The sequence below is a fragment of the Vidua macroura genome, chromosome 1 (assembly GCF_024509145.1).
Source record: "Vidua macroura isolate BioBank_ID:100142 chromosome 1, ASM2450914v1, whole genome shotgun sequence".
Lineage (NCBI taxonomy): Eukaryota > Metazoa > Chordata > Aves > Passeriformes > Viduidae > Vidua > Vidua macroura.
In genome coordinates this window covers 45,622,116-45,645,424 of record NC_071571.1, presented here as the reverse complement: position 1 = coordinate 45,645,424, position 23,309 = coordinate 45,622,116, and the positions used below count along the sequence as shown (strand labels likewise).

General features: G+C 39.0%; 1 protein-coding gene across 1 annotated transcript; it reads right to left on the bottom strand.

Annotated features, from left to right (window-relative positions):
- Positions 1-525: 525 nt before the first annotated feature.
- EXOSC7 (exosome component 7) lies at positions 526-21,476 on the bottom strand. Its single transcript, XM_053984396.1, has 8 exons — positions 21,386-21,476; positions 19,916-20,017; positions 19,149-19,243; positions 14,054-14,216; positions 9,507-9,577; positions 4,814-4,937; positions 3,693-3,848; positions 526-1,104 (listed from the first exon to the last, which is right to left on the bottom strand). The coding sequence occupies exons 1-8, from the start codon at positions 21,440-21,442 to the stop codon at positions 1,000-1,002; spliced, it is 873 nt and encodes a 290-aa protein (XP_053840371.1). The 5' UTR covers positions 21,443-21,476; the 3' UTR covers positions 526-999.
- Positions 21,477-23,309: the final 1,833 nt, after the last annotated feature.

Below are 23,309 nucleotides of genomic sequence, written 5' to 3'. Positions count from 1 at the left end.
ATTATTGACAGCCCCTATGCTTTTCCAGCTGAATTATCAAACTCTTAAAGACCAACTTAGTTTTCCATTTACCTTGGTCATGTCCCTTCTCCTTAGTCACAGTGAGATGTTTTGGCTGAGTTACTATTGCACCTGTTGGCAAAAGGGATAGGTGGAGCTCTAGGGAGCAGGGCAGTCAAAGCATATCCTGAGTTGGAAGGAACTCACTGGGATCATCAAAGCTCAACTCCTGTACAGGACACCAAGAGTCACACCATGTGTCTGAGAGCATTGTCCAAACACCTCTTGAACTCTGTCAGGCTTGGTGCTATGACTACCTCCTGGGAGAGCCTGTTTCAGTGCCCAGGCACCCTCTGGGTGAGGAACCTTTTCCTGATATCCAACCCAAACCTTCCCTGACACACCTTCAGGCTCTTCCCTCAAGTCCTGTGAGGTCACCTAAGAGAATAGTTCAGTGCCTACCCCCCTGCTTCCCCTTGTGAGGTAGTTGTAGACAAATCTTGGTTTAAAATATGAATTGGGAACTTGTGACCATGTTGTATTTATTGTAAAATCTAACCACATTTTATTCAAAGAATAGTAAGGTAATTTGAAGGAAGTTTTCCACCTAGTGCTGCTCTCATTTGTGCTGCACTGAAGACAACCCCATATGCCTTCTAGAACAAAGCAGCTGGTTTACAGAAGTGAAACACGTGCAAACAGAATTGTGTGGAAAGTACACCAGTCACTCCGGAAAACAGACTCAAGCACTTCCCAGGCAACAGCATCAACTGCTGCTGCTGCACTTCTTGGGTGCCAGCAGTTACCCGTATGGAAAGCACCTCAAATTTGCTTATTTGTATTTAACTGTAGCTTTCTTTATGCTTAGTAACATTTTGAAAGCCTCTTAGCCAGGAGGATGACTCTACTGGAACAAAAAAAACCCCAACCTTTTCTTTATATACCAACTGACAATATTGCAAAATCAATTAAAACCAGTTTTGAACATTTAATAAAAACTCATCCTAGAAATCCAACTTTTGCTCGTGAAGTCCCCAAATTTTCTTCTTCATCCAAAATCTTCTGAAGGGCTATGTGAAGTGACTTGCCTACTCTTTGTCCTGTCTGCAAAGCAAAGAAAGTAAAACAAACCTGAGACATGTGTTTATTTACAGGAAGACAACTCTTACGGAACACTTCCTTTTGACAAATATTTTCCCTTTGATGATTCATATACACCAGCTGGTATCATAAAATATGCTTTTAATTTAGAAAAATAATGTTGGTGAAAGTTTCATTTTAACTTGATTAAGTTTTGGAAAAACATACACACAAAGCCAGTGCTCTCATTCATCAGACAAGCATTCCACAGTCATTAATACCAGGTCTGTGCATCACTGGATCACGCAGGAATACAAATTAGATTCACATCAGACACAAGCACACATTCAAATTAGCCAGCACAGAGAGCATGAAGCAATATTCTAGCTGCCAGAGGACAAGAGACACCTGACCAGCAGAGCAGGCTACTAACAGAAAGTTCAGTAGACTCTTCTGAATGTGCTCAGAATCAGCAGAGCGAATTCAGGCCAGCTGAACACCCTGTCCTGTGGCCAGAGAAGCCCAGAATGCAAGCTGGCTGCAACATCAAATCACTCTGTGGGCAGGGCCTTCATATGATGTGTAATTCTGTCCTGTCCAAGGACCATAAAGGAGTTAACAGAAAGTTTTCTTTATAGAAATAAACTCAAGCAGTGAAAACCCAACGGGATTAGCTCCAGCACTGACCTCTACTTGTCCCACATGCCCAAGCGTACTGTGCAAGCTACAGGGCAGGGAAACATTGGGCAGTGGTGAAATAAAGATCTTAAGGCAGCGGTGCTCATTGGAGCTTTCCTAAGGTCTCTCTAAATGACCTGAAATACTGACTGCAAACAGAAATAAAAAGCCCACTCATCCCTATAGAGCCAAAGGGAGATTATATTAAAATGAATTGATTGGCTCCTGATCTATGCAGCAAAGCCTAGGCCTGCCATACAGCTGACACAAAACTCTGTTTCACTTCCTGGTGACAATTACTGAAACCATGCATAAACCTGAAAATAAACTACATTTTTAATTGAAGGGCCAAGTGCCAGAATATGGCCAATGGTACCAAAGGAAATTTGGGAAGAGCTCTGATGCAGCAGGGTAGCTGTCAATACCAGACACCATGAATAAAGCTACATAAATGGGGGTGCACAGGAACAAGAACTGTTCTGCACTGGGACAAAGATCACTGCAGCAGTCCAGAGTCAAGAGGGCTGATACACTTTCTTCTCCTCAAATGTAGGACAACATCCCTCACCCCAGGTCAAAGTGAGTGGGAACTGTGCAGAGCTTTGGTATGGACCCAACACTGTTGCCATCGTATTCCTGCTTGCCTCTCTAGTGGATCGGATCATAAACTCAGTAAAAAAAAAAAAAAAAAAAAAAAAAAAAGCTTTTGGCAGCTTCCCAAAACTTTCCCATGAAACTCCCTTCCTAAGAGATATGTCCAAGAATGTCTGTTCTCTACCAGTGAGGAAAAACTAAAAATCCTCTGACCTGCAGCGAAATCATTCGGGAATAGAGGTGTCAGACACAGGTTACTCAGCTCCTCCACTGGGCAATCCCAGGCCTTTTTGTTTTTCTTGACATCCTAATCAGGATGTTGAGTTTAAGGACCAAACAGATAATCTCTGACCTTACAGAAAACATCTTGGGTTTTTTTTGTGATCAGTCTTATCTCTCACTCCTGCAGAGGAATTAGAGATAACACATCTCTCTCTACCCAGGTAAGGGGGATGAAAGGCATGTTTGAACACCAATAAAAAGCCCACTGGTACCACTGGATTAGCACTCTGGGTTGAAATCATGATGCAGTCAAGTGCCATATACTCAGTAATTCCCTCTTGAGACCAACTGTTGTCAAACTTGGCTCCAACTTCAGCATTCCTCACTAGAGCCATGCAGAAATTAGCCCTGTGTCTCTAGGAAACAGAGCCAGCCTGAAGGATCTAATTTTCATTCTGACTTTCAAGTTCAAAACCCATTTCTATCTCATGCTCAAGGCCAAACTCAGGCATGAGAATTTACACTGGAGAACAGATTTAAGAAGAGCCTGGAGAAGGGTTTAAAATGGATCTTATATGAATGTGGACAATATCCAGATACTAGTATTTTTATTAAGTAGGGACAGAGTGTAAACTCAGTAAGGAAGCAAAGAAAAACAACAGCAAAATGAGAACAGTACATTTATCATAAAGCAAATGAGCTGTGCTAGAACACCACGCACCACCAATTCCAAACACCTTCTCTATTCTTACAGGGACTTTACCATGATAGAAGTTTTGCTCTTTCAGTCTTTAAAAGACACAATAAAAGAGGGAACGTGTTCTTTAAAAATACTCTCAAAAGTTTCTCAGCTTAAGCTTTATTGTCTTACAGCTGTGAAGTACTTGCCTGAAACAAATGTAAGTACCACACATTTCAGGCATCTAGAAGTTTTAGACAGTGTCCACTCACATTAGAATCAGTTTCAAAGAAAATGCCTGTGTCCTTCACAAAGTCCCTCGTGCATCAAATCAAAGCACCAAGGTCTCTGCTCTAAAAGCACTTACTGAAGCTTTCTGTACACCCAAGCTCCAGCTCATCCAGTATCATCCAAGAGTCAACTGCTCAACACTCCTTACCTCCATCATTTCAAAAATACTCTCAGGATCCAGGCTACCTTTCCCCACCTTCTTCATAGAAGTGATGGCACCTTTACTGGTCACTGAAATAAGCAGGCTTGCCAAAGAACAGGCTTCTTCCTGAAGGGTAGCATCCACCACGTGCCTATATCCAATCTGCAAGTTAGTGACAAAACAATGCATTAATTTGCAGTTCTCAAAGCTCCCCCATTGAGAAATCAAACTGTGAGTGGTGGCTTTGTTACTTATCTATATCCTCCCATCCTAAAATCATGTGGCCTTTGGAAATAGTCAGAGACTCACTTAAAAGCACAGGATTTAAACAGCCTCTGACCCCAAATTATGGGTACATAAACAACAGAGGTGAGATAAGCATGTCACTATTTCATACTGTTTTCCTTTCTACCATCCTTTCATCTGTATGAAATTCCATATTCACCTTTCCCTGCAACTCTAAGCATAGACTTTGCTCCCCTTTACCTGTAAATTACACATCCCAAGACTCAGGTGAGCCCTCATTTCAGCAATGGCCCCTCTACTATTTATGCAATTTGCTTAGAAGAAATGCCAACCAAATTTTCAGGTACCTAAGCCAACCACTAACACTTGGAATGGAAAATGCAGCACTCATAAAATCAACTGTGTTAGCTGTATGCTATATATGGAAGACAAAAATATGTTTGAATGGAAAGGGATGGTATTGCACCCATGAAAATGGAGTTCTGTCCTCAGGAACAAATACTCAGCATGTAACTAACTCCAGGCAGATCACACAACCTGCACTCCTGAACACAGTGACCTCTGGTTTTAACATACTGACATATCTGCTGCTCTGGATCTTAAGCAAGGAACAGATGAAAAATAATAAACAACTCCTCTGCATGCAAGAAGATGCATTTTAAGAATGCATCAGGTAGAAACCTACAAGTCAGAGGTACAAGGAACTCCGTTATTCAGTAAAAATCCCTAATTAGGATGCCAAAGACAAAAAAAAATATACATAGAGGACACTGGCTATTTCTGTAACTCTAATTTTATCTCTAGGGAAAAAAGTAAATGGCAGGTGAAATTAACAGGAACTGGAGTCTCTAGGCAGAAAGGCAGAAATCTGTCGGGCTTACTTTGCTTAGTGTGACAATACAGGGCACCTCATTTACGTTGAGTCGAATACAATCATAAGGGTCATCAGACAGCTCAATCTCTTTGGTGCCTTCTTCATCCTCCAGAACACGCACTTTGGGTATTCTGTGGAAACAAAAGGTGCAGAGTCATTGCCAGAACACATAACAAATACAGCTGTTATACAGTCACAACTCCAGGAAGTCGCTGTTCTTCTAAATGAGGCAAAATGTTTAGCAGAACAGTACAGAATGCGATCAAAGTATTATCAACTCACTCCCTGAGACTACAAAGAAAACACTGTAAGTGGGAAGATATTTAAGTCAAGATCATCATATTTACATCATTCAAACAGTTAAAATTTGAGCTGTTCTTTACACTATTACATGGGGAGAAATTAGTTTGGAACTTATACAAATCAGTTCTGAACAATTCTTTGTATGTACCAGAATGTCACAGATGTACAGGAGACAAATTACCAAGACTGAATCCTTTTGTTCTGTGGTGCCCAACCTTGCAGACAGCAGCAAAGTTGCCAGCATTACATCAGTTGCATTGCTTGGCAAAGGTGTGACATCAGTAGCAAATACAAGTAGTAAAGCTGTTCAAGAAAGAATAGGACCAACTAAAGAGATTTGGGGTGAAGAGAAAAGGTGACATTAGTAAAGTCCTTTCTCTAGCAAGATGAGAAGATTGGCAAGATACTCTGCTGTTCTAAGGACAGATATACAGACATCAGGAAGAAGCAGTGATGAAAACCCAGGCAGAAATCCAAAAAATGCTTTCTTCCCAGTTGTGAATGATGAGCTCTCTCACAAATGATCTAGACAGGCTCCTTATCAGTTGCACATACATTGTATTTGTGATAGCCATCTAATGGAAGTTTTACAGGATGATTTAAGGCAGTTTCCTTAGCATAGTGAATAAAGTAATTTAAAATAATTTAGTAGAAGATGGTATCTCAAGCTGCCAAAAATGTCAGCATCTTATACACCCTCATTTATCCAGGTGCCTGCTAGGATGAAGTACTGACTGAGAGACTTGGCATTACTGGCCAGTAAAACACACACAGAGCTCACCCACACTACTCTCTCTTTCACACATTTGCACTTGAAAACAAAGTATTTCAAGATGTCCCAGGACAGCTAACTTCAGTAGCCACAATCTGGTTTTATGTTAGTGCTTTTACAGTAGCATTGTGTTTTATAACTAGACTCTGGAGGTTACATTCTTTTATGCCCTCTGTAACAAGTATCTTCTTTTAAAAGAGGAGATATGGACTCGTTTAATGAACATTTCCCCCCACCAACACAAAGTGATTTTGATTGATCCTTGGAAGAGTATTTTAGTTATTTGGGGCTAAAAGTCATAGTGGCAAGTATTTCGAAACAGCTAACCCTCCTCCAGTGACAACAAATTCCCTACAAGCACACTGGCCTGAGCCAACCCAAAACAAAGACTTTGAGTAAGCAGAACAATTGTGATGTGCACTTCTTCCAGAACTGAAAATCCAAATGTTTTCAACTCATTAGAAACACATCAAAGACTATTTTCAAGTTTAAAATATTCCATTAGAGTTGATGGCATAAAGTCACAAGGTGACTAACCCTCAAGTTACTACACATGACAATGGGCAACACTGGACAACAGCCTAGTCAAGGAAGAGGTGTATGTGCCAGAGTAGTGTTCAAAAAACAAAGCAAGATTTTAAGAAAATCTGTGAGATTAAGCAACTTTTAACTCCAACCTAAAATAGCTTTGAAACCAGAGCAGTGTTTGTCTGCAAGAAAAACTCGCCAGAATTAATATCTGAAAAATGCCTGCAAGGAGCTTTTTTGGCCAAGAACAGATGAGAGAGGTGTAAATTAGAAATACTGCAAAGGCAAAAAGATCAGACACAAGCATCACAGTTGCATAAAAAGGGGATTTATGGTCACAAAAACTATGCAAAGTGAATGTAGCACAAAGCTTCTCTGGAACACTGTAGATTTCCTCTCTCAGCTTGTGAAGATTTATCTTAAGATGTAGCTGTACATGTTTACTTTGCAACTTTCATTTTTCTATTTTGATTCCTGCAACTAAAAGGGTAGAGATCTGTACAGCAAGACTCAGTCAGGTAACAAACAGTGCTCTTTGTGACCCAGATTTCAAAAATGCAAAAGCAGTCCCACCCTTCCAAGCAGGCATCAGTTCTGCCTCTACCACGCTGTGCAGCAAAAACCTTGGTATCTGCAAGGCTGTTGTGTTACAAACTTTGTTGTTTTTGTAACTTGCCTAACTTCTAACTATTTTCTGCAGCCTCTGTTGTAAGTAGGCACATTCCACAGGACTGAGTTTAATGTCCTGACACAGTAGCTAACTGCACATTTTTAATAGCTACTTCCATCATTAATAAATCCATCCTTAAACATCTGGGAGGCACGGGTAAGAAGAAGCCTGGTATCTGCTATCTTGTGCACGTGATCTTGATGGTAGCTTTTAGAACTCAATGAACAATACAAAACTGCGAGGAGTAAATATTTCCCCTAAACCAGTTCTATTGTCATTGTTCCAAGCCTGAAGGGGAGAGAACAAGTCAGGTCAGGCATTCAAAGGATTTAAATCCCGTAAGTCTTGAGCAAAATTCCTTAAGTTGTGATGTTGGATTTACTTAGCTCTAAAGCAAGATGTGTCCACAGATATTACAAAAATGCTTAGAGCAAGATTTTAAATTGAAGCTGAAGTTTTCAAATGCCTGACTATCTAAAATTTTGTAGCTTCAAAGAAACAACAGCAGCTTGAGCTCCCTGCTCTTTGTTCCAATGCTCTAGTCAAGGCTCGCAAAGATCTGAAAACAGAACAAAAACTTGGTTGTAAACAAAGAAGGAAAAGCAAATAAGAGTCAAAGAGGGGACACATGTCAAACACAGTTCAGAACACTTAATCTGAAGCAATCTTAAAACTGACATATTTTCTTGTTTGGAGAATAATACTTTATAGAGAACAGGCAGCTACTCTTAAACAACCTTGTGTCAATCCAAAGAAAACCCAGTAGCTACAAAAGGAAATGGAGAGAAAAAAGTGAATGAGGACAACAGGTTTTCACTTTGAATTTCACCTCTTGACTTTCTGAGCTTGTATTCCTGTCGTTCCCTGCTCAAATCAACAAGATATGGTTTTCAAAGGTAAAAAAATCAACAGGCAGTGTCATACTGTACCACATTTTGAAATGATACTCAACTTCAACAAGACTTGCAATGTTTGCCTGCAGCTTAAAGATTATATAAAGCACACAGTTGTCAGAGAAATAAAAATAAGTAAGAAACATTAAAATAATTACACCCTCCATCATGCTGTCCATGTTCTTTTATTCATTTATTTAATTCACTCCTTTTTATATGATTGCCTCTCTTTATTCTGGTTAAAGTAAGAAAAAAAGACCTAGCTATCTTATAAATATAGTATGAGCTGTGGATCTGCAAAACAACTCACATGGTAGTAACTGTTTTAACTATATGACTTGCATCCTGGCAACTCACACACAGAAATACAAGCATTTCTTCTTTTTTACTGTACTGCCAACTCCTTTGTGAGCCATTATATTTCTAAAAGTATCTCATAATGTTATAAAAACAATCTGCTGTTAAAAGTTACTGCTGAGAACTTGATTAATATGAGAAATTTCTCAGCAACACATACAATTTCTAGTCTCAGATGGATAAGTCTCCCCTTATCCCTTTTAAAGTGTTTATAACCTTTATATATACTGCCTGTCTTTAAAAGCTTAGTTTCCTCTTTTTGCACGTACTTTTCCAGATCTAATACTGTGCCTTGATTCCCTGATAAGTAAGACAGAACTACACTAGTGACTTTAGCAGATCTCTAATTAATGCTAAAGAACAATTTGAGATCCACTTTTAAAACATTTATGCTAGTAGGAGTCTAGGTTTCGCACCTCTACCAGCTATTTTTGCCATGTAAGTTTCTTAGCAAAGCTATTCACTAGGTTGTTTTTCTCAAAGGTGCTACAAAACTCTGTATTCACTTTCACCTACAGATAAAAACAATAGAAAAAATAGTAGTCAGTCTTATTAAAAACACACAGAGAAGACTTGCATCATTCATTCTACTAGATCTTGTTTTTCCATTCTTTGAATTAAAATGCATGGAGCAAAGTTCTTTAGAAGACACATAATTTTCCCCTCCCCACAATCTCTCACTACCACTTTTTTCCTCTTTCCTCTGGTTTTAAAAAGAACTCTAGGCTGACAGTTAATGAGAACAAAATCAAAAGTGGAAAACCAGAGCTAATTACAAATCAGTAGTCACACTAATAGAGGGCTTCTTATTCAGGAGCATCACATATAAGTAAATACTTCTTATTTCAAACCCACAAGGCATCAACACCAAGGCCTCCAAATACTTGCAACAAAACCATATGGTCAACACTACTTTTGTGCATCTGGCTACAACAAAAGTTATATTGTGAACATGATTGTGCATAACATGCAATATGACACTTGATCATTAGAAACTGAATTAAAATAACATTCGTTCATGGTACTTGCATGCAAATGAGTGCCTTATATCTGAATGCAAGCTGTCTTGGGAATTTATTTAAATAATTAAGCATTAAAAATGTTTTGCTCACAGAGAATGTGTCTCTTCCACTTCCCATGCCACTTCTACCCACATGAAATAAGATCTGTGATTTACCTTGTGTTAAAGAGTGCTGCCTTCACTGCGATAGAGATTGCATCAAAGATGTTCCCACCACATTCCAATAACTGGAGAGGAAAAGAAGAATATCTTTAAAAGAAAATCAGGCTAGTGTATTTAAATGAAGCCTTTATTTTATTTAAACCTACTTGAAAAGGAAGAAAATTAATTACCAGAACAGGTTTTTAAAAAACAAAGTTGTCTTTAAAGCCTATCTAAGAAAAGAAACAGATAGGAAATTAAGATTTCAGCTAACTGTATTATACATGCAAAATAGAAGAGTTAATGCACTTCATAATAAAATTAATGATAAAATTTAATAATAGAACCTGAAATGAAACTACCTCTGTTCTTAATCTTCTTGTGTTAAGGTTCTGAACTAGACTATGGCCAGAATACCCTTTATAAACTCATCACATTAATTCTTTAGTGTTAAAATTAAGCCAATCAAATTTCTATATTTCATTTCAAAGATGAGTCCTTTTAAAATATCAGATGGACAAAACCAACAGGGAGAATTGCTTTCACAGAAGAAACACACACTGTCACTGAGAACATGGTATGGAAAGCAAGTTATATAAGGTGTAATTATGAAGGCACATCATGATTTATTCTCTTTATAGGAAAGAGTCATTGTCAGGTTTGTCTCATAGCTGAAAGGGATCCAAGGAGAGCCTGATGTCAAAGTCTTTTTCAACTGAGTGCTATCAACAAGTAAAGTGTGTGGAGGCAGCCTAGCTCAGCTTCTTCCCATGAAGATCAGGAGAACAACAGTCAAAGGGAAAAGCAGCACTGCATACAAGGTAAAAAGGAAGGGCTCCCCAAACCATGAATACCTTCTGCAGGCTGCCAGGCAAGTCAGAGATGTGTCTGTGCATAGCCTACTGTCACTTCTCTGACAAGCTCAGCTCTCAGCTGCCAGTACTGTTTCCTGAGGACACACACACAGAGCAGGCATTTGGAACGACTTCAGCAAGAAAATATGGATGCTTCTCTGTGACATCAATCCATGCTGTATGATGAGAGCAAAACATGTTTTGCAATCCTGATTACATTAACTGTTCTTCAAAATTTATTTAAAAATGAGATAAACTCCTGCACAGGGAGTAAATCATAAACGAGATATTCTATAAAGGCAGTTACTTTTTATGAAGACAGACTGAATAGTGTAAAAAGAATGACAAAAAGTTGGGATAGAAAGCTAAATACAAAGGTGATCAGATTATTTCTTTGCAAGCAGCTGCTGGATACAGAGAGGTTAACTTGCCCCTTTCAGTCATTATTGGATTTTACTCGATAACACAATAAGCCCCACAATATCTTTGTTATTAAAACACAGTAATGGGATGTGCCTGCACCGTTGCTAGGCTTGTGTTCAGGCTGCTGTTCTAAAGCCTTATCTGTACTACAGTGTCTCCTAGAGGCAAGGAACACTGCCTGCACAGAGCATGGTGCAACAATTCCTCCACAAAGAAATGGACCCTTTTCTCAGATCAAGCACCTTGTACTGACATCCTCCCCGTTTATTTAGTTATTTTTAAGACTAAGAAAGTCTGCACAATTGTGAGTTATGGCAAGCAGAGAGGTCTTTTCTGCTTTTAATTTACTCATATGCAAGTGAAAATGTTATGGGAAAGAGAAGATAACATATGACTGTCTAACTGTAAACTTCACCTTATTCAGAAAAGCTTTTCCTCCAAAAGTAGAGATTCCTACCTTCTTTTTAATCAGACTGGGGGCAGAGGAGGGAGAAATAGAAAACATGAAAAAATCCTGGAAGGTGCTCATTAGTGAACTGCAGAAATTTCAAGAGAAACTAATGCACCCTGTCCTCCTGACACACACCCTACTGTGACTGGATTGGGAATGATAAGAGATTGCACACTTTGATTCTCCTTCTTAGCCCAGCAGGCTGCTGGGGCAAATTATGGGGAGAAGACTATACATATATATCAAAACCCACTCAAAATTGCCTAAAAGCTTCTTATTTCTGACATCAATGGCTTGCTTAGAAAAGGAAGAAATTGAGGGAAACACAGAGAGGGTGAGAACAGGCCTTTGTGGTACTCCATGTTGATAAGCTACTATTTGGAAGTGGAACGCCTTCCATTATTAAAAGAGAATGAATATACTCTAAAAGGTCAAGGTATATATTCTCCACCTTTGACACATGTATCTCAGTTTGCCCATGTGTGCATCTTTGTGGTGTGCATGGCTCAAGTTATTTTTTTCCAGTCTGATTGTACAGAATTATAGCATGTCCCAAGTACACTGACCACTAGAAAATATTTGAGAGATGTTTTTAATTGATAAAGCTTTTGCACGACTGCAAAACACACTACTTTCTCTTTTGAAGCTGCATGTGTCAAATTTTGTTTACACACAGGAGCTGAATATAGGTGTTTCAATCAAACTGCATGTGGTAAAATTGTGTAGCAATGGAGTATTTCCAGGCTCATAACATTCTTTCTGGATCTTTGTCTTTTGGAATGAGGGACTTCCAGACAAGTACCTTCATACCTGACTGCAAGGTACCAGTATTTTCAACCTTACGATGGATTTAAGGTTTATTTTCCCTCCAATTTGACTGAGCAACACAAAGATCAATGTAAAGAATTTCCAGGCATTCTGAAGGAAAATATCACCCAAAGGACCCTCTATGAATGTTGTTTTTATACTCAGAATCTGTCTCCCTCCAGTGACGAATAATATGAGTTGCTCCTTATATTTAGCCCAAGTGTCATCCTTACACCACACACTATAAGAAGTAGAATTCTATAGGAATGATTCAGCAACAGCAGCTTCAGGAAAATCTGTAGGTGTCAAGAACCTACACTACCACATGTAATATACATGTTTACTGCTTGGAAAAGGAAATATTACAAGTATGTCAAAAAAGTGAAAATACAGAGGACTGAGGTGGAAAAAAAAAGGTAGGGATAGAACAGAATAAGAAAGAAATGTTAACAGTATCTTGTTCTAACTGTACCAACAGCTCTTCAACGGCTCACACAAAAAATCCCTGCAGAATATAACATTAAAAAGACCCATCAAGTTTAGAGTCGTAATTATGAACCTGCAATAGATTTTTTTATTGGCACTGTAAAAAGAGCTAAATGTAAAATTCCTCACTTGACATAGTGATGCCTTGATGCCCTGATGTTCATACAATTAGTAGCAAGAAATCACGGAGGCTGTTTTTCTCTGTAACTGTGGACAATCAACAAATCTGGCCAGGAAGAATCAGATAACAACCAGCTATATCTCAAACAAAAGCTATACAGAACAGTGTGTGTATGTATGAATACATATATATATACATACACAAACACAGAGAAGCAGACTGCTTTATGAAAGTCTTTGTTTATGCAGTGCCTATGCAACGTTAAGCATCATGTTGCTTAAATAAGCACAGCATTTAATATTCTTTACCTCTGCTTGTAATTACCTAGTAACTAAAGGGCCCAGTGTGATTTCTCAGAACTAACACTTCATTCTCCATTAAACCTCACCAAGCTGCAGTAAGCCAGTGACTTGGGCTGTTAAAGCACTCAGCAGAGGTACATATTCCATCATTTTGTAGCTGGACTGTTGTACCGTATCTACTATAATTAGGCTAATGCTACTGCTTTGAAAGTAACTAGTGAACTAATTTTCACATTTATGTAGGTCTTAGTCTAAATGTTCCTGTATTGTTCAACAAAACCCTGTATTTAATTTCTTGGCCGTACAGCTTAATGTTTTGCACATTATTTCAGAGATCCTAACAGATTGCTCTAATATCCCTTAACATATTTTCACTTCCAAATTTGATAAACAGAAACTCAACTTTGGATCAATAAGAATTGGAAATAACACTCAGGAGAGTCTGACTGGCAAACTTCCATTGAAATTCCCATGACAGAGTGCTTTAAATGCAGCATATTTTGAAATTGAGCTGCTGCATGCATCAGATTTGTACGCATAAAATTCAGCGTCCATGATTGTCATGGGAACAAATATTCAGTTTATCTTCTATATTTAATACACGTATGCAAGTTTCATCAAAAAGCACCTAGGCTAAACCTAGCTTTTGCCAAAAAAGGTTCTATTTTACTTTAGTGAATTAGTAGTGATAAGAGTACAAAGAACCAGGCAGATGGATAGTTCTGTTAGGGCTAACATACACCCATAATAATTTACATTCACTTGAACAATATATTTGTTGTTACATCTAGCTTGGAAAAGAGGTTTACCCTTCTTTAGTGGCTATTTCTTGTCAGTATAAGATCACTGATTGTTATCTGAGACAGATTTGGAGTATTCAATGTTTTATTAGTTCTGCAGTGGAACTGCAGCATCAAGAAGAGTAGAAAAAGAGCAAGCTGAAATTACTGATTAACTACTATAAGTAGATTCACAAGAAAACTTGCATCCATGCTGTGATACATTATATCACATAATGACAAGCTTTTTTTTAAACAAGAAAATACAGAAGGTTATGCTAAATCAGTCTCTGCCTTAGAAACATTTTGCTGAATTGTAGTTTTCACTCCTGTACTTACCAATACATCCACATAGAGAACCCAGCAGTGCTCTTTGGGATTAATACAAAGGGATTTCAAGTCTACACTGTTCTCGCAGCTGAATACTCTGTATAGTGTATTTGCAATATCTGTGCCAAGTTCTTCTCCTCCCCGGCCTTCCAACTCAGGAGAATTTGAAGAACTAGATAAAGAAAGAAAAGAATACTTTCACTTGTGAAACAGCAAATAGCCAAAGAATATTTCTTAAATATAAAGCATTAGAAGTATCTAAGGATTTATTTGTACAAGAATAAGCATCCTATCTGCAAAAGAATTATTTCCATTTTGCATAAGAGAAGGTTGTGATGCAGATAATATACTGACATTTTGTTACAAATACTAATACTAACTAAATCCCACTACTATCTTCAGTTCCCCAGTTATAATTAAAGTAAAATTTGGTGAATTATCTCAGAGATTATTTCTTAAGAACTGTCACCTTCTATCACCTCAACTCTTTAAAAAAACAAAAAGTGGGACATCTGTATTAAGTTCACCACAGCTACCAAGACAGCCTAGTGAGAGTTGAATGTTAAATTAGTAAGAGACTGGCTAAGAAGAGAAAGATATGATGATATGACAAGTAGAATACTAATTCCTTGTAAGTAACGTGACTGCTTGACCTTAATTGGTAATTTCTTTACTGAGCATATTGTCTTCTATCAAGCACTTTAAAGAAAGCATGTCATTACTCTCTGCAGCTTATGGAGGACAGCAACTAAACATCTCTTCTAGAAGGGATCTGACAAAGTGTGTGGTCTTCACTTCCCTGATTCCAATGTAACAAACTATTTATGAGCATCCATGCAAGAAAGTCCTTGGCTGCTGGAGCCTGGTACACAGCTAAGAAACTTCTAACAATGAAAGAAAATAGGCAAAAACAAACAAACAAAAACAAACAAAAAAACCAAACCAAAACAAAACAAAAAAAACAAAACAAAACAAAAAAAACCCAAAAAACAAAACAAAAAAACAAACAAAAAAACAAAAAAAAACCAAAAAAAAACCAAACAAAAAACCCAAAAAACCAAACCAAAACAAACAAAAAAAAACAAAACAAAACAAAAACCCAAAAAAAACCAAAAAAACAAACCAACCAGCCAACAAAAAAAAACCCCAAACCAAACCATAACAAGCCCCCCCCAAAAAAAGAAACCAAAAAAACAAACCCAAAACCAAACTAAAACAAACCACAAAAAAACAACACTCAAAAACCCCTCTAAACAAACAAAAGCCAAACCAATCTAACCAAACAAAATCCACCCCAAACCAAACAAAAAATGCCCTGCCTCCAGAGAACAATAAAATAGAGCAGAAAAGAGATGCATATACAGCAACATAAGGAGCAAAGATTCCAAACCCAGCCTCTGGTTTATAGAGAGGGCAAGAATATTCTCAAGCAGTGGACCTGTAGCAGCATTGCAAATCTTATTTTAAAATGAATCAGTCAGACCTCCACCAAATTAATTCCTCATTAGAGAACATATCAAAGGAAGTGGTTACACAGAAGTAGTTTAGATCTGTTCAAAATCTGCAATGGCCATACCCTGTATTCTCCTAGTGGGGCATATCACAGGGCAAGTTTCTCATGTATGTTCTGCATCTATATGATGATACAAAATCTTAGCACACCAGGAATATAAAAATACAGCAGAAAACTATGTCTTGGAATATAATCCCTTCACCTTAAAAAAAAAAATGCAAACAACTAAAGATCCACATTATCAAGGTGTGACTTGAACCGTCAAGTGAGCTGTGCCAATAATACTGCAGAATCTATAAGCTTACATATAATTATCTACTATTATCCTTACTTCACAGTAACTCTCCCAACTTGTTCTTCTGGAGAGTTGATGAAAACTCAGAATGCCAGGAAGAACTACTGGATTTCATAGAAGTTATTTGCTTCTACTAGAAACAGACAGCAGTATACATGCTTAAAAATACAAAGAAACATTACTGCCAATTAAGCAGTGATCTACGCTTCCAAACATATTTGCCACACGAATAAGCATTGCAAGTGTGACACACAGTATCATTCAGGGTTATTAGACACTAATTTTATGAGATAGGATCTTATCTAAGTATAACTTAGTGCTGAGTCAGAGTCTTCAGGTTGTATTCAACAAGCACTTATCCATGGAAGCAGCTTTTATGCACGTTAACAAGATCATTCTGTTTAAGCTATAGTTATGCAAGCATTATGATCCCTATGGCAAGTTGCAAGAATTATGCAAACTTCAATCTATGCCTCATTATTATTTCTAAACACAAAGTTTTATCAAATGTTGTATTTTTTGATTACAAGTGGATGCTTTCTTTGACAGTGAGTAGAAAGAACCTAAGACTCAATTGGAATATCACTGTACATTTCACTGCATCTTAATTCCATTATCATTTTAACACTTCATTTCCTTGCAATCAAAGTGAAATAAAGAAGAAAGGCTAGCAGGATATTATTACAACTATTTGATAAATACTGCCACCTAATGCCTACAGATTACTGCAGTAATTTATACTGGGCAAAATTTGGAAAGAGGATGTCTTGGCAAACTAGTAAATGACAAAAAAACTTGGCTTATGGAGCACAGAAAGAACTTAGTAGTGGTACAGAATTTCTATGCCCAAGCAGCATGTAACTTTCAAGACTATTAAAATCATTGCAGTGTCACATTGCCTAACAATCTGAGATTCCTCTTAAAGCACAATGATGCTTCTACCACAGATCTCTGCTGAATTTCAAACTCCTGTTGTCAGTCAAAATCTTTCTGTTGCAACAGTTAAACATTTCTCACTTACTGCTCAGGCCATTAATATACTCTAATCTACAGCTGGTCAGATCTGGACAAATACATTCCTTGCTTCCCTCATTCCACAAACAAAATCTGATGCATTCAAGGAATTCAGATGTCTGCTTTTCTTGTTGTTTCTATTTCTTACAGTTTGAAAGTGATAAATCAGATCAGCCACAAAACTCAAATGTGAGACAAGCAGACAAAGCAGTCTTTCAGCATCAAGGGCCAGGATGAATGTCTTCTCCGGTGATGAAAGGCAGTAAGAATACCACACATATTAGGACATAGACTTGTTTAATGATAATTAATTTCTAGGATCACAAATCAGTGCCCCAAAAATCATCCCCTCCAGAGATTCACATTAAAGTCTGTCTCAAAATGGGACTAAGTGTGCTCCTCAGATTTCATGTAAAGGACTCAGAGCAGAATAAAGAGAAATAGAAGTTTGGAGCAGAGAATTATACACGTGATCCAGCAAATAATTATTTTCATCAATTTTGAGAAATAAGCATTTTAAGACAGTAATCACTGCAGTCTGAGATTTTATTATTAGCTTCAACAATATAAAAGCCAAATAGAACACACAGGAACTTCACCAGAAGATTCAGGGTATTGAATTATGCTCAGTTACTACCACCCAGTGGCAGTCTGGCAAAGCATCAGGGTACTGACAGCAGCTCATTCCTCTTGACAGAGGCAAGCCGCCTCCACTTTTTGTCTTTGGGGCCTTTCTGGAAGCTAAAGAACACCTTTCCCTGTCCCACAAGCATGTGACGAGTGACTACAATCCGCTAAAGTTCAGGCCCTTGGATCCTGTTGTCACAGAAATTAAAGATTACTTATTTCCTGAACTGACTAAATCCAATTCCCACAAGATTGATGCACATCTCCCTCCCATCCCTTGAAGCAGAGGTAACAGAAAATACAACTGAACATGAATCTAATGAGTTGAAGTTTTTCTAATATCTATTTCCATACACAAGAAGTGTCACAGAATTGCCACATGTCCACAGACCACTTTTTTTAGGAAGGAAAAGTCCCTGCTGCCAGTGGGCTTTCTTCATATAGAGACAACCAGAAGAAAAACCCAAAACAGTAAACATGTACCATTTAAGACACTTCATAGAGGAGTTCTAACAACAGGACCACATTCAAGATCATCTTCCCATCTGATATTTTTTGAACAGTAATTGTAAATAAAATGTCAATTCACAGGTGAGTGCTTTCCTTTTTTAAAGCGTAAGTTTCCACAGTTAAGTAGAACATACTGATGGAAAGCTCTCATACCTTAGCTTTAACAGTGGTATATTGGTTTAATGTCAGAGTAGCAACATTTTTTTGTTTTTAATAAAAATGAAAAGAGATGCCACATGTAAAGCAGCCAACTTGACAATGCCAAGGCTTTTATGAGAGGTCCCCAAAGCAATTTAGATCATAAAGAACAGTTTTGGGTAAGTCTGCAAGACATGGATACTATAGTCTCAGGCTGCCGACAATTTAGACTAACACTGAGATGTCGCTGTGCTATCTCAGAGCAACCTGAAAACAAGAGTTCTCAGTTTTCTCCTCGCTTCTTCCATAATTCAAACACTATGAAGAGTGTAAGGATAAATAACAGTCCATTTGTAGCAAAACACAAGAAATCTGATTTAAAATAAACACCCAACACCCTTTTAGTTAATGAAAGATGGATTCAGTGATAAATATATAACTAAAATTTCTAATTAGTTTTTGCATCTGAAATTTACATTTGGGTTTTTTTCTTTTTTTAAACAACAAAAAAAAATCGTACTAAACACATGTCAAACATTTTCCACTGTTTTCACAGACAAAGTAATCAAACCTTTAAGTATAGTTGAAGTACAGTATGTATTGGTCAATTATTTTCTTCCAACTTATTTTTTTGAAAGAGATTTTCTCTATTTTATCTTGGTAAAAACAACAGTTAGACATTTTAACCATGATGTCCGGTTCCAAACGTGTGTTCTTGAACCATTACCCTTTTCCAGCTGCAGTGATGCTATGTAATTTGGGATTGTTTTATTTAACCGGTTTTCATTCTTTAACTCCTGCTGATTTGCTTCTTTTGGATTTGCAGGACCAGCAGAAAATTCCTCAACATTCACTGCTACTGAAACAGTAGAATAACTTGTTTCTCTTACTCAAACCCCTAGAGGAGGTTAGTGGAATGAAGGCATAAACTTTTGAAGAATAGCAAGACCTGATTAGTAATTTATTCCAAATATTAGATCTATTTCATTATTTTCTAGTATACTAACCAGTCAACAAAAAATTCCAGGTAACCTTCATCTGGCTTCTCCAGCTTCGGTGTCCCCATTTCAGCTTTTATGCCTACCAAGATATCAGTTTCTCCCTATTAAAACAAAAACACATCAGACAACTGGAATTATAATTATAGAACTATGTATTTAATTTAAATGTCTATGGTAAGCTGACATTTCTACCTTTCAGTTATCTGATCATTCTATCAGAATGAACTTAAAATAACATAAAAAAAAAAAAACCAAAAGGTTTTAGAAGGACAATATTAAGTATAAGAAGATTCTTCCAACAATTACCATACATATTACCTACCTTTAGGTTAAAAAGATTCTTCATATCCAAGACTACTTCTGTCATTTTGGTTCTCTAAACAGCTCCTTCTGCAGAACCTTCATAATGGTGCGCAGTACATTTATCTTCTTCACAGTCAACATGTCAGAAGTAGTTTTTCATCATTTTAAAGAAATAGAAATTTTTGCCCCTCCCAGAAACTAGGCACAACAGTGACTTCAGTTTTCAAGATTAAATGTTAAATTAGTTCAGACTGAAGGCTGTCCAGTCACTTTACAGTAAATCCAGCTCAAGCCAGCCTGAAGTAATTATATATCCTGCCATTATTTCCGTATCCCATAGTTTCAGTTACTGCTATACACATACATGTTATTACACACACAAACCTATCTACAAATAGCATCAGATTAACTAGTCACATGAACAAGCAATTTCATCAGCAAGGTACCCTATCCCTAAAAAATTTACCTACCAGCTTTACTCTTGCAGATCCACTTGTGTTTGATACAACATCTGTTTCTACTTCTGCACATCTGTAGTCTTCACAGCCTCGACCATCTACACGAAGGTCTTCCTAAGTATGACAACCAATATATTGCTGAGGGAATCAGTAATGAAAAGTAAAAACAAAACAAAACAAAAAACCAAAAAAACCCCACCACAAACAAAAAACTGTGACTATAAACTTTCCTTCTTGTATACCAAATGCAGCAGTAGAAAGGATATAAAAGCAATAACTTGTAGTTTCACCATGGAATACAAAAGAACCAATTATACTTTTTAATTTATATCTCATTTATGTAGAGCTTGTAACAAGCAATCTGCAGGTAGACATGAATTGCACAAGTCCCTCTAATTCCCAAAAGAAAGCTTCAGATTTCAAAAGTGTAAAGGTCTTGGCTTTAAATGGTACTTTACCTAATGCAAGCCAGCTCTTTCCTGGATAGGCAAGTTCTGTACTTTTACATCAGTAATTAGTACCCCAGCAGACAAAAATAATACACCAGCCTTCCAGATGCTTTTCTCCATTTTTATTCCATAAATAGGTATTATGCATCCTCGGATACTCTACAGCTCATTCCCATAAGAACAGGTTGTTTTTCAGTAAATTTCAGTAAGAATACAGTTCTTTTATCTTTGGGGCTTCTCCTATCTTTGGGTGGTCCCTTCACTCTTCCTCCTTTGTCCGCTCATGCTCCTTCACTAAGTTACAGGCTAAACCTCTATCCAATGGCAATAACTTGAGGAAGAGCCAGGAAAGAGCAAGGAAAGAGGAACAAATGGGGGCAGAAGGACATTAAGCTCTTAGAAAGCATCCAAAGGAGGGCAATGAAGATGGTGAAGGGCCTTGAGGGGAAGTCGTTTGAAGAGATGCCGATATCACTTGGTCTGTTCGGCCTGGAAGAGACTGCGGGGAGACCTCACTGCACTCTACAACTTTCTCATGAGAGGAAGAGGAGGGGCAGGCACTGATCTCTTCTCTGTGGTGACCAGTGACAGGACCTGAGGGAATGGCCTGAAGTTTTGTCAGGGGAGGCTTAGCTTGGACATCGGGAAAAGATTTTTGACCCAGAGGGTGGCTGGGCAGTGGAAAAGGCTCCCATGGGAAGTGGTCACAACACCAAGCTTGACAGAGCTCAAGAAGCCTTTGGACAATGCTGTCAAGCACATAGTGTGACTCTTCGGGTGCTCTGTGCAGGGCCAGGAGTGGGTGATCCTTGTGGGCTCCTTCCAAGTCAGCATATTATGTGATTCTGTGAAAACAAATCCACGCCCCGCTCTCAGCCTGCCTCCCGTTCCGATGCTCGGTGTGCTGTGATGATTACTATTCCAGAGGTTCGCCACCAGACACAACGGTGGAGGGCTCCTTCCTTTCTCCCTTTCTCCCTCCCTCCCTCCCCAGCCTAACTCGCTCCCTGCCGCCCGGCCCCCTGCCCGGTACCTGCACGCCGTGCACGATGTACAGCTTCTCCGCCTCGCTCAGCACCACGGACGCCATTCCCGCCGCCTCCCGCCCGCACCTGCGCAGAGCCGCGCTTCCTCCCCGCCTTCCTGCCTGCCTTCCGTCCGTCCGTCCGCCGCGGGGAAGCTGCCGGCTACCCAGGGCTGGTGTCCCGCCCGCTCAGCCGGCACCGGCACCTCACAGCGAGGGCTCCCCTTGCCTGGTGGCAAAGCGGAGGGTGCAGCCGGGAAAGCCACAGAAGCCTTTCACGTGGAGTAGGCGCAGCGCTCTGGACGCGGTACCCACTGGGCACGCCGCATCCCAGTGTCCCGTCCCGTCCAAGAAGCTGACCCTCGCGGTAAAACCAAAGCTCCCGCTTTCTGCCAAAAGCTCCTCCAGGAGGCTGTGGAAATATCCCGATGCACAGAAATGGATCGCGTAGTCACAATCTTCTGCGTTTCCTCATTTTCCTTGCGGAGTTTTTAACCTCAGAAAGGTCCAAGCGAAGTGCGGTGCTCCGGGAAGGCTGGTGCGGGAGCAGGGAAGAAACCAAATGCTTAGGAGATTCTGTTGGTCCTGTGCCAGATATCGCCGGGAAAGTGGTGTGGGAAATGTGATTAAAAACTAGCACTGTATATTAAAACAATAATTAAGGGTTGGGTTTTTTTGACAGCCTTAATTGAAAGTTTCATAACAGTCATTAGTGTAAGTTTGCATGCCTTTTTGCACAGCTCCTATGAAAAAAATTTCAGAGTATTTTAAAAGATGCTATCTTGACTTCACGCTGATGCTTGCTTGGCTAAAAATGATCCATGGCTCCCAGGGATTACTCAGCACACTACCAGAGTTTATCCAGCTTTCCACAACTCCTTGTTCAGTCGAATGTACAAAGCATTCCTGGCTGTGCCTACTTGAGCAGGTGGCATGATGCAGTGGGAGCAAACTTCAAGAGCGATGGACGCTTTTGGAAGTTTTACCTTGGTCTGGTCCCATTGGCAGGCTGCTTATCAATCAGCAGTCGGGGCAGAGCCGATGCATTTCTGGCACTCTTTCCACAGCTTACCTGCATCTAAAAGGAGGCTCATTTCTGCACACTAGGGTTGTATAGGGATCGTGTACTGTTTCTTGGTGGGGAGAGCCAGCAGTGGAGCCTGGCAGAGCTGGGAGCTTGGGTAGCTTGTCTTCCCCACTCACCCTAGGGAGGTGAGCAGGGCCAGGTCTCCTTGCTGACCCATGGGAGTGCCAGACAAAGGCAGTGCCCATGCATGAAAGGGTCCTGGTTTGTATGTTCTCCCTAAAATAGCATCTGCCAGTGCTGCTTTCCAGCACAGACTGACCCTTCGTTTGACTTGCAGTACAATACCTGTGTCCTCATATTGCACAGTGTGAACCAAACAAGAATAAATCAAAAACTCCCTGAAAATGTGAGTGAATTCTTGATCTAAAACAGTGTTAATGCAGATGATGATTTTCACTGAGAGCATAGGGAGATGACATTCTGGCTCTCATCTTAGTTCCTGACTCTCATGGCTTAGCCCACAGCAGCTAACAGATACAACTGCCAGCAAAGAGTTATGTTCTGCCACCCCAGCTTGGAGTCTACCTAATGTTAGTCAAATTCTTGCATAGTCCAGAGGCTCAGCTAACAAATTTTGTTCACATGCGAACAGCAGTTTTTTAGAGGTGGGAGGAGCGCAGGTTTGGCTCGTTTTTCCTCAGGGAGGGCAGAAGGCAACCTCTTGCCCTAAAGAGCACTTCTGAGGACATTGAAATTCCAGCACAAGGCAGTAGTGAAGCTTACCATACAAAAAAGGATGCCACTTATTTCTTGGGTTTGTTGGGGTTTGTATGTTGGGATTTTTTTTTTTTAACAAAGGCAAAGCAGTATCTTTAATTTCATTGTGGTAAATGAATAATGTATGTT

Bases quoted from the DNA above. Each gene is read 5' to 3' on its own strand.
- EXOSC7 (XM_053984396.1), bottom strand. From the start codon at position 21,442: ATGGCGTCCGTGGTGCTGAGCGAGGCGGAGAAGCTGTACATCGTGCAC. The intron at 4,938-9,506 runs GTAAATCACAGA...TTGTTTCCACAG, and splicing joins GCAGCACTCTTTAACACAAG to AATACCCAAAGTGCGTGTTC. The intron at 1,105-3,692 runs GTAAGGAGTGTT...TTTGCTTTGCAG, and splicing joins GTATTTTTGAAATGATGGAG to ACAGGACAAAGAGTAGGCAA.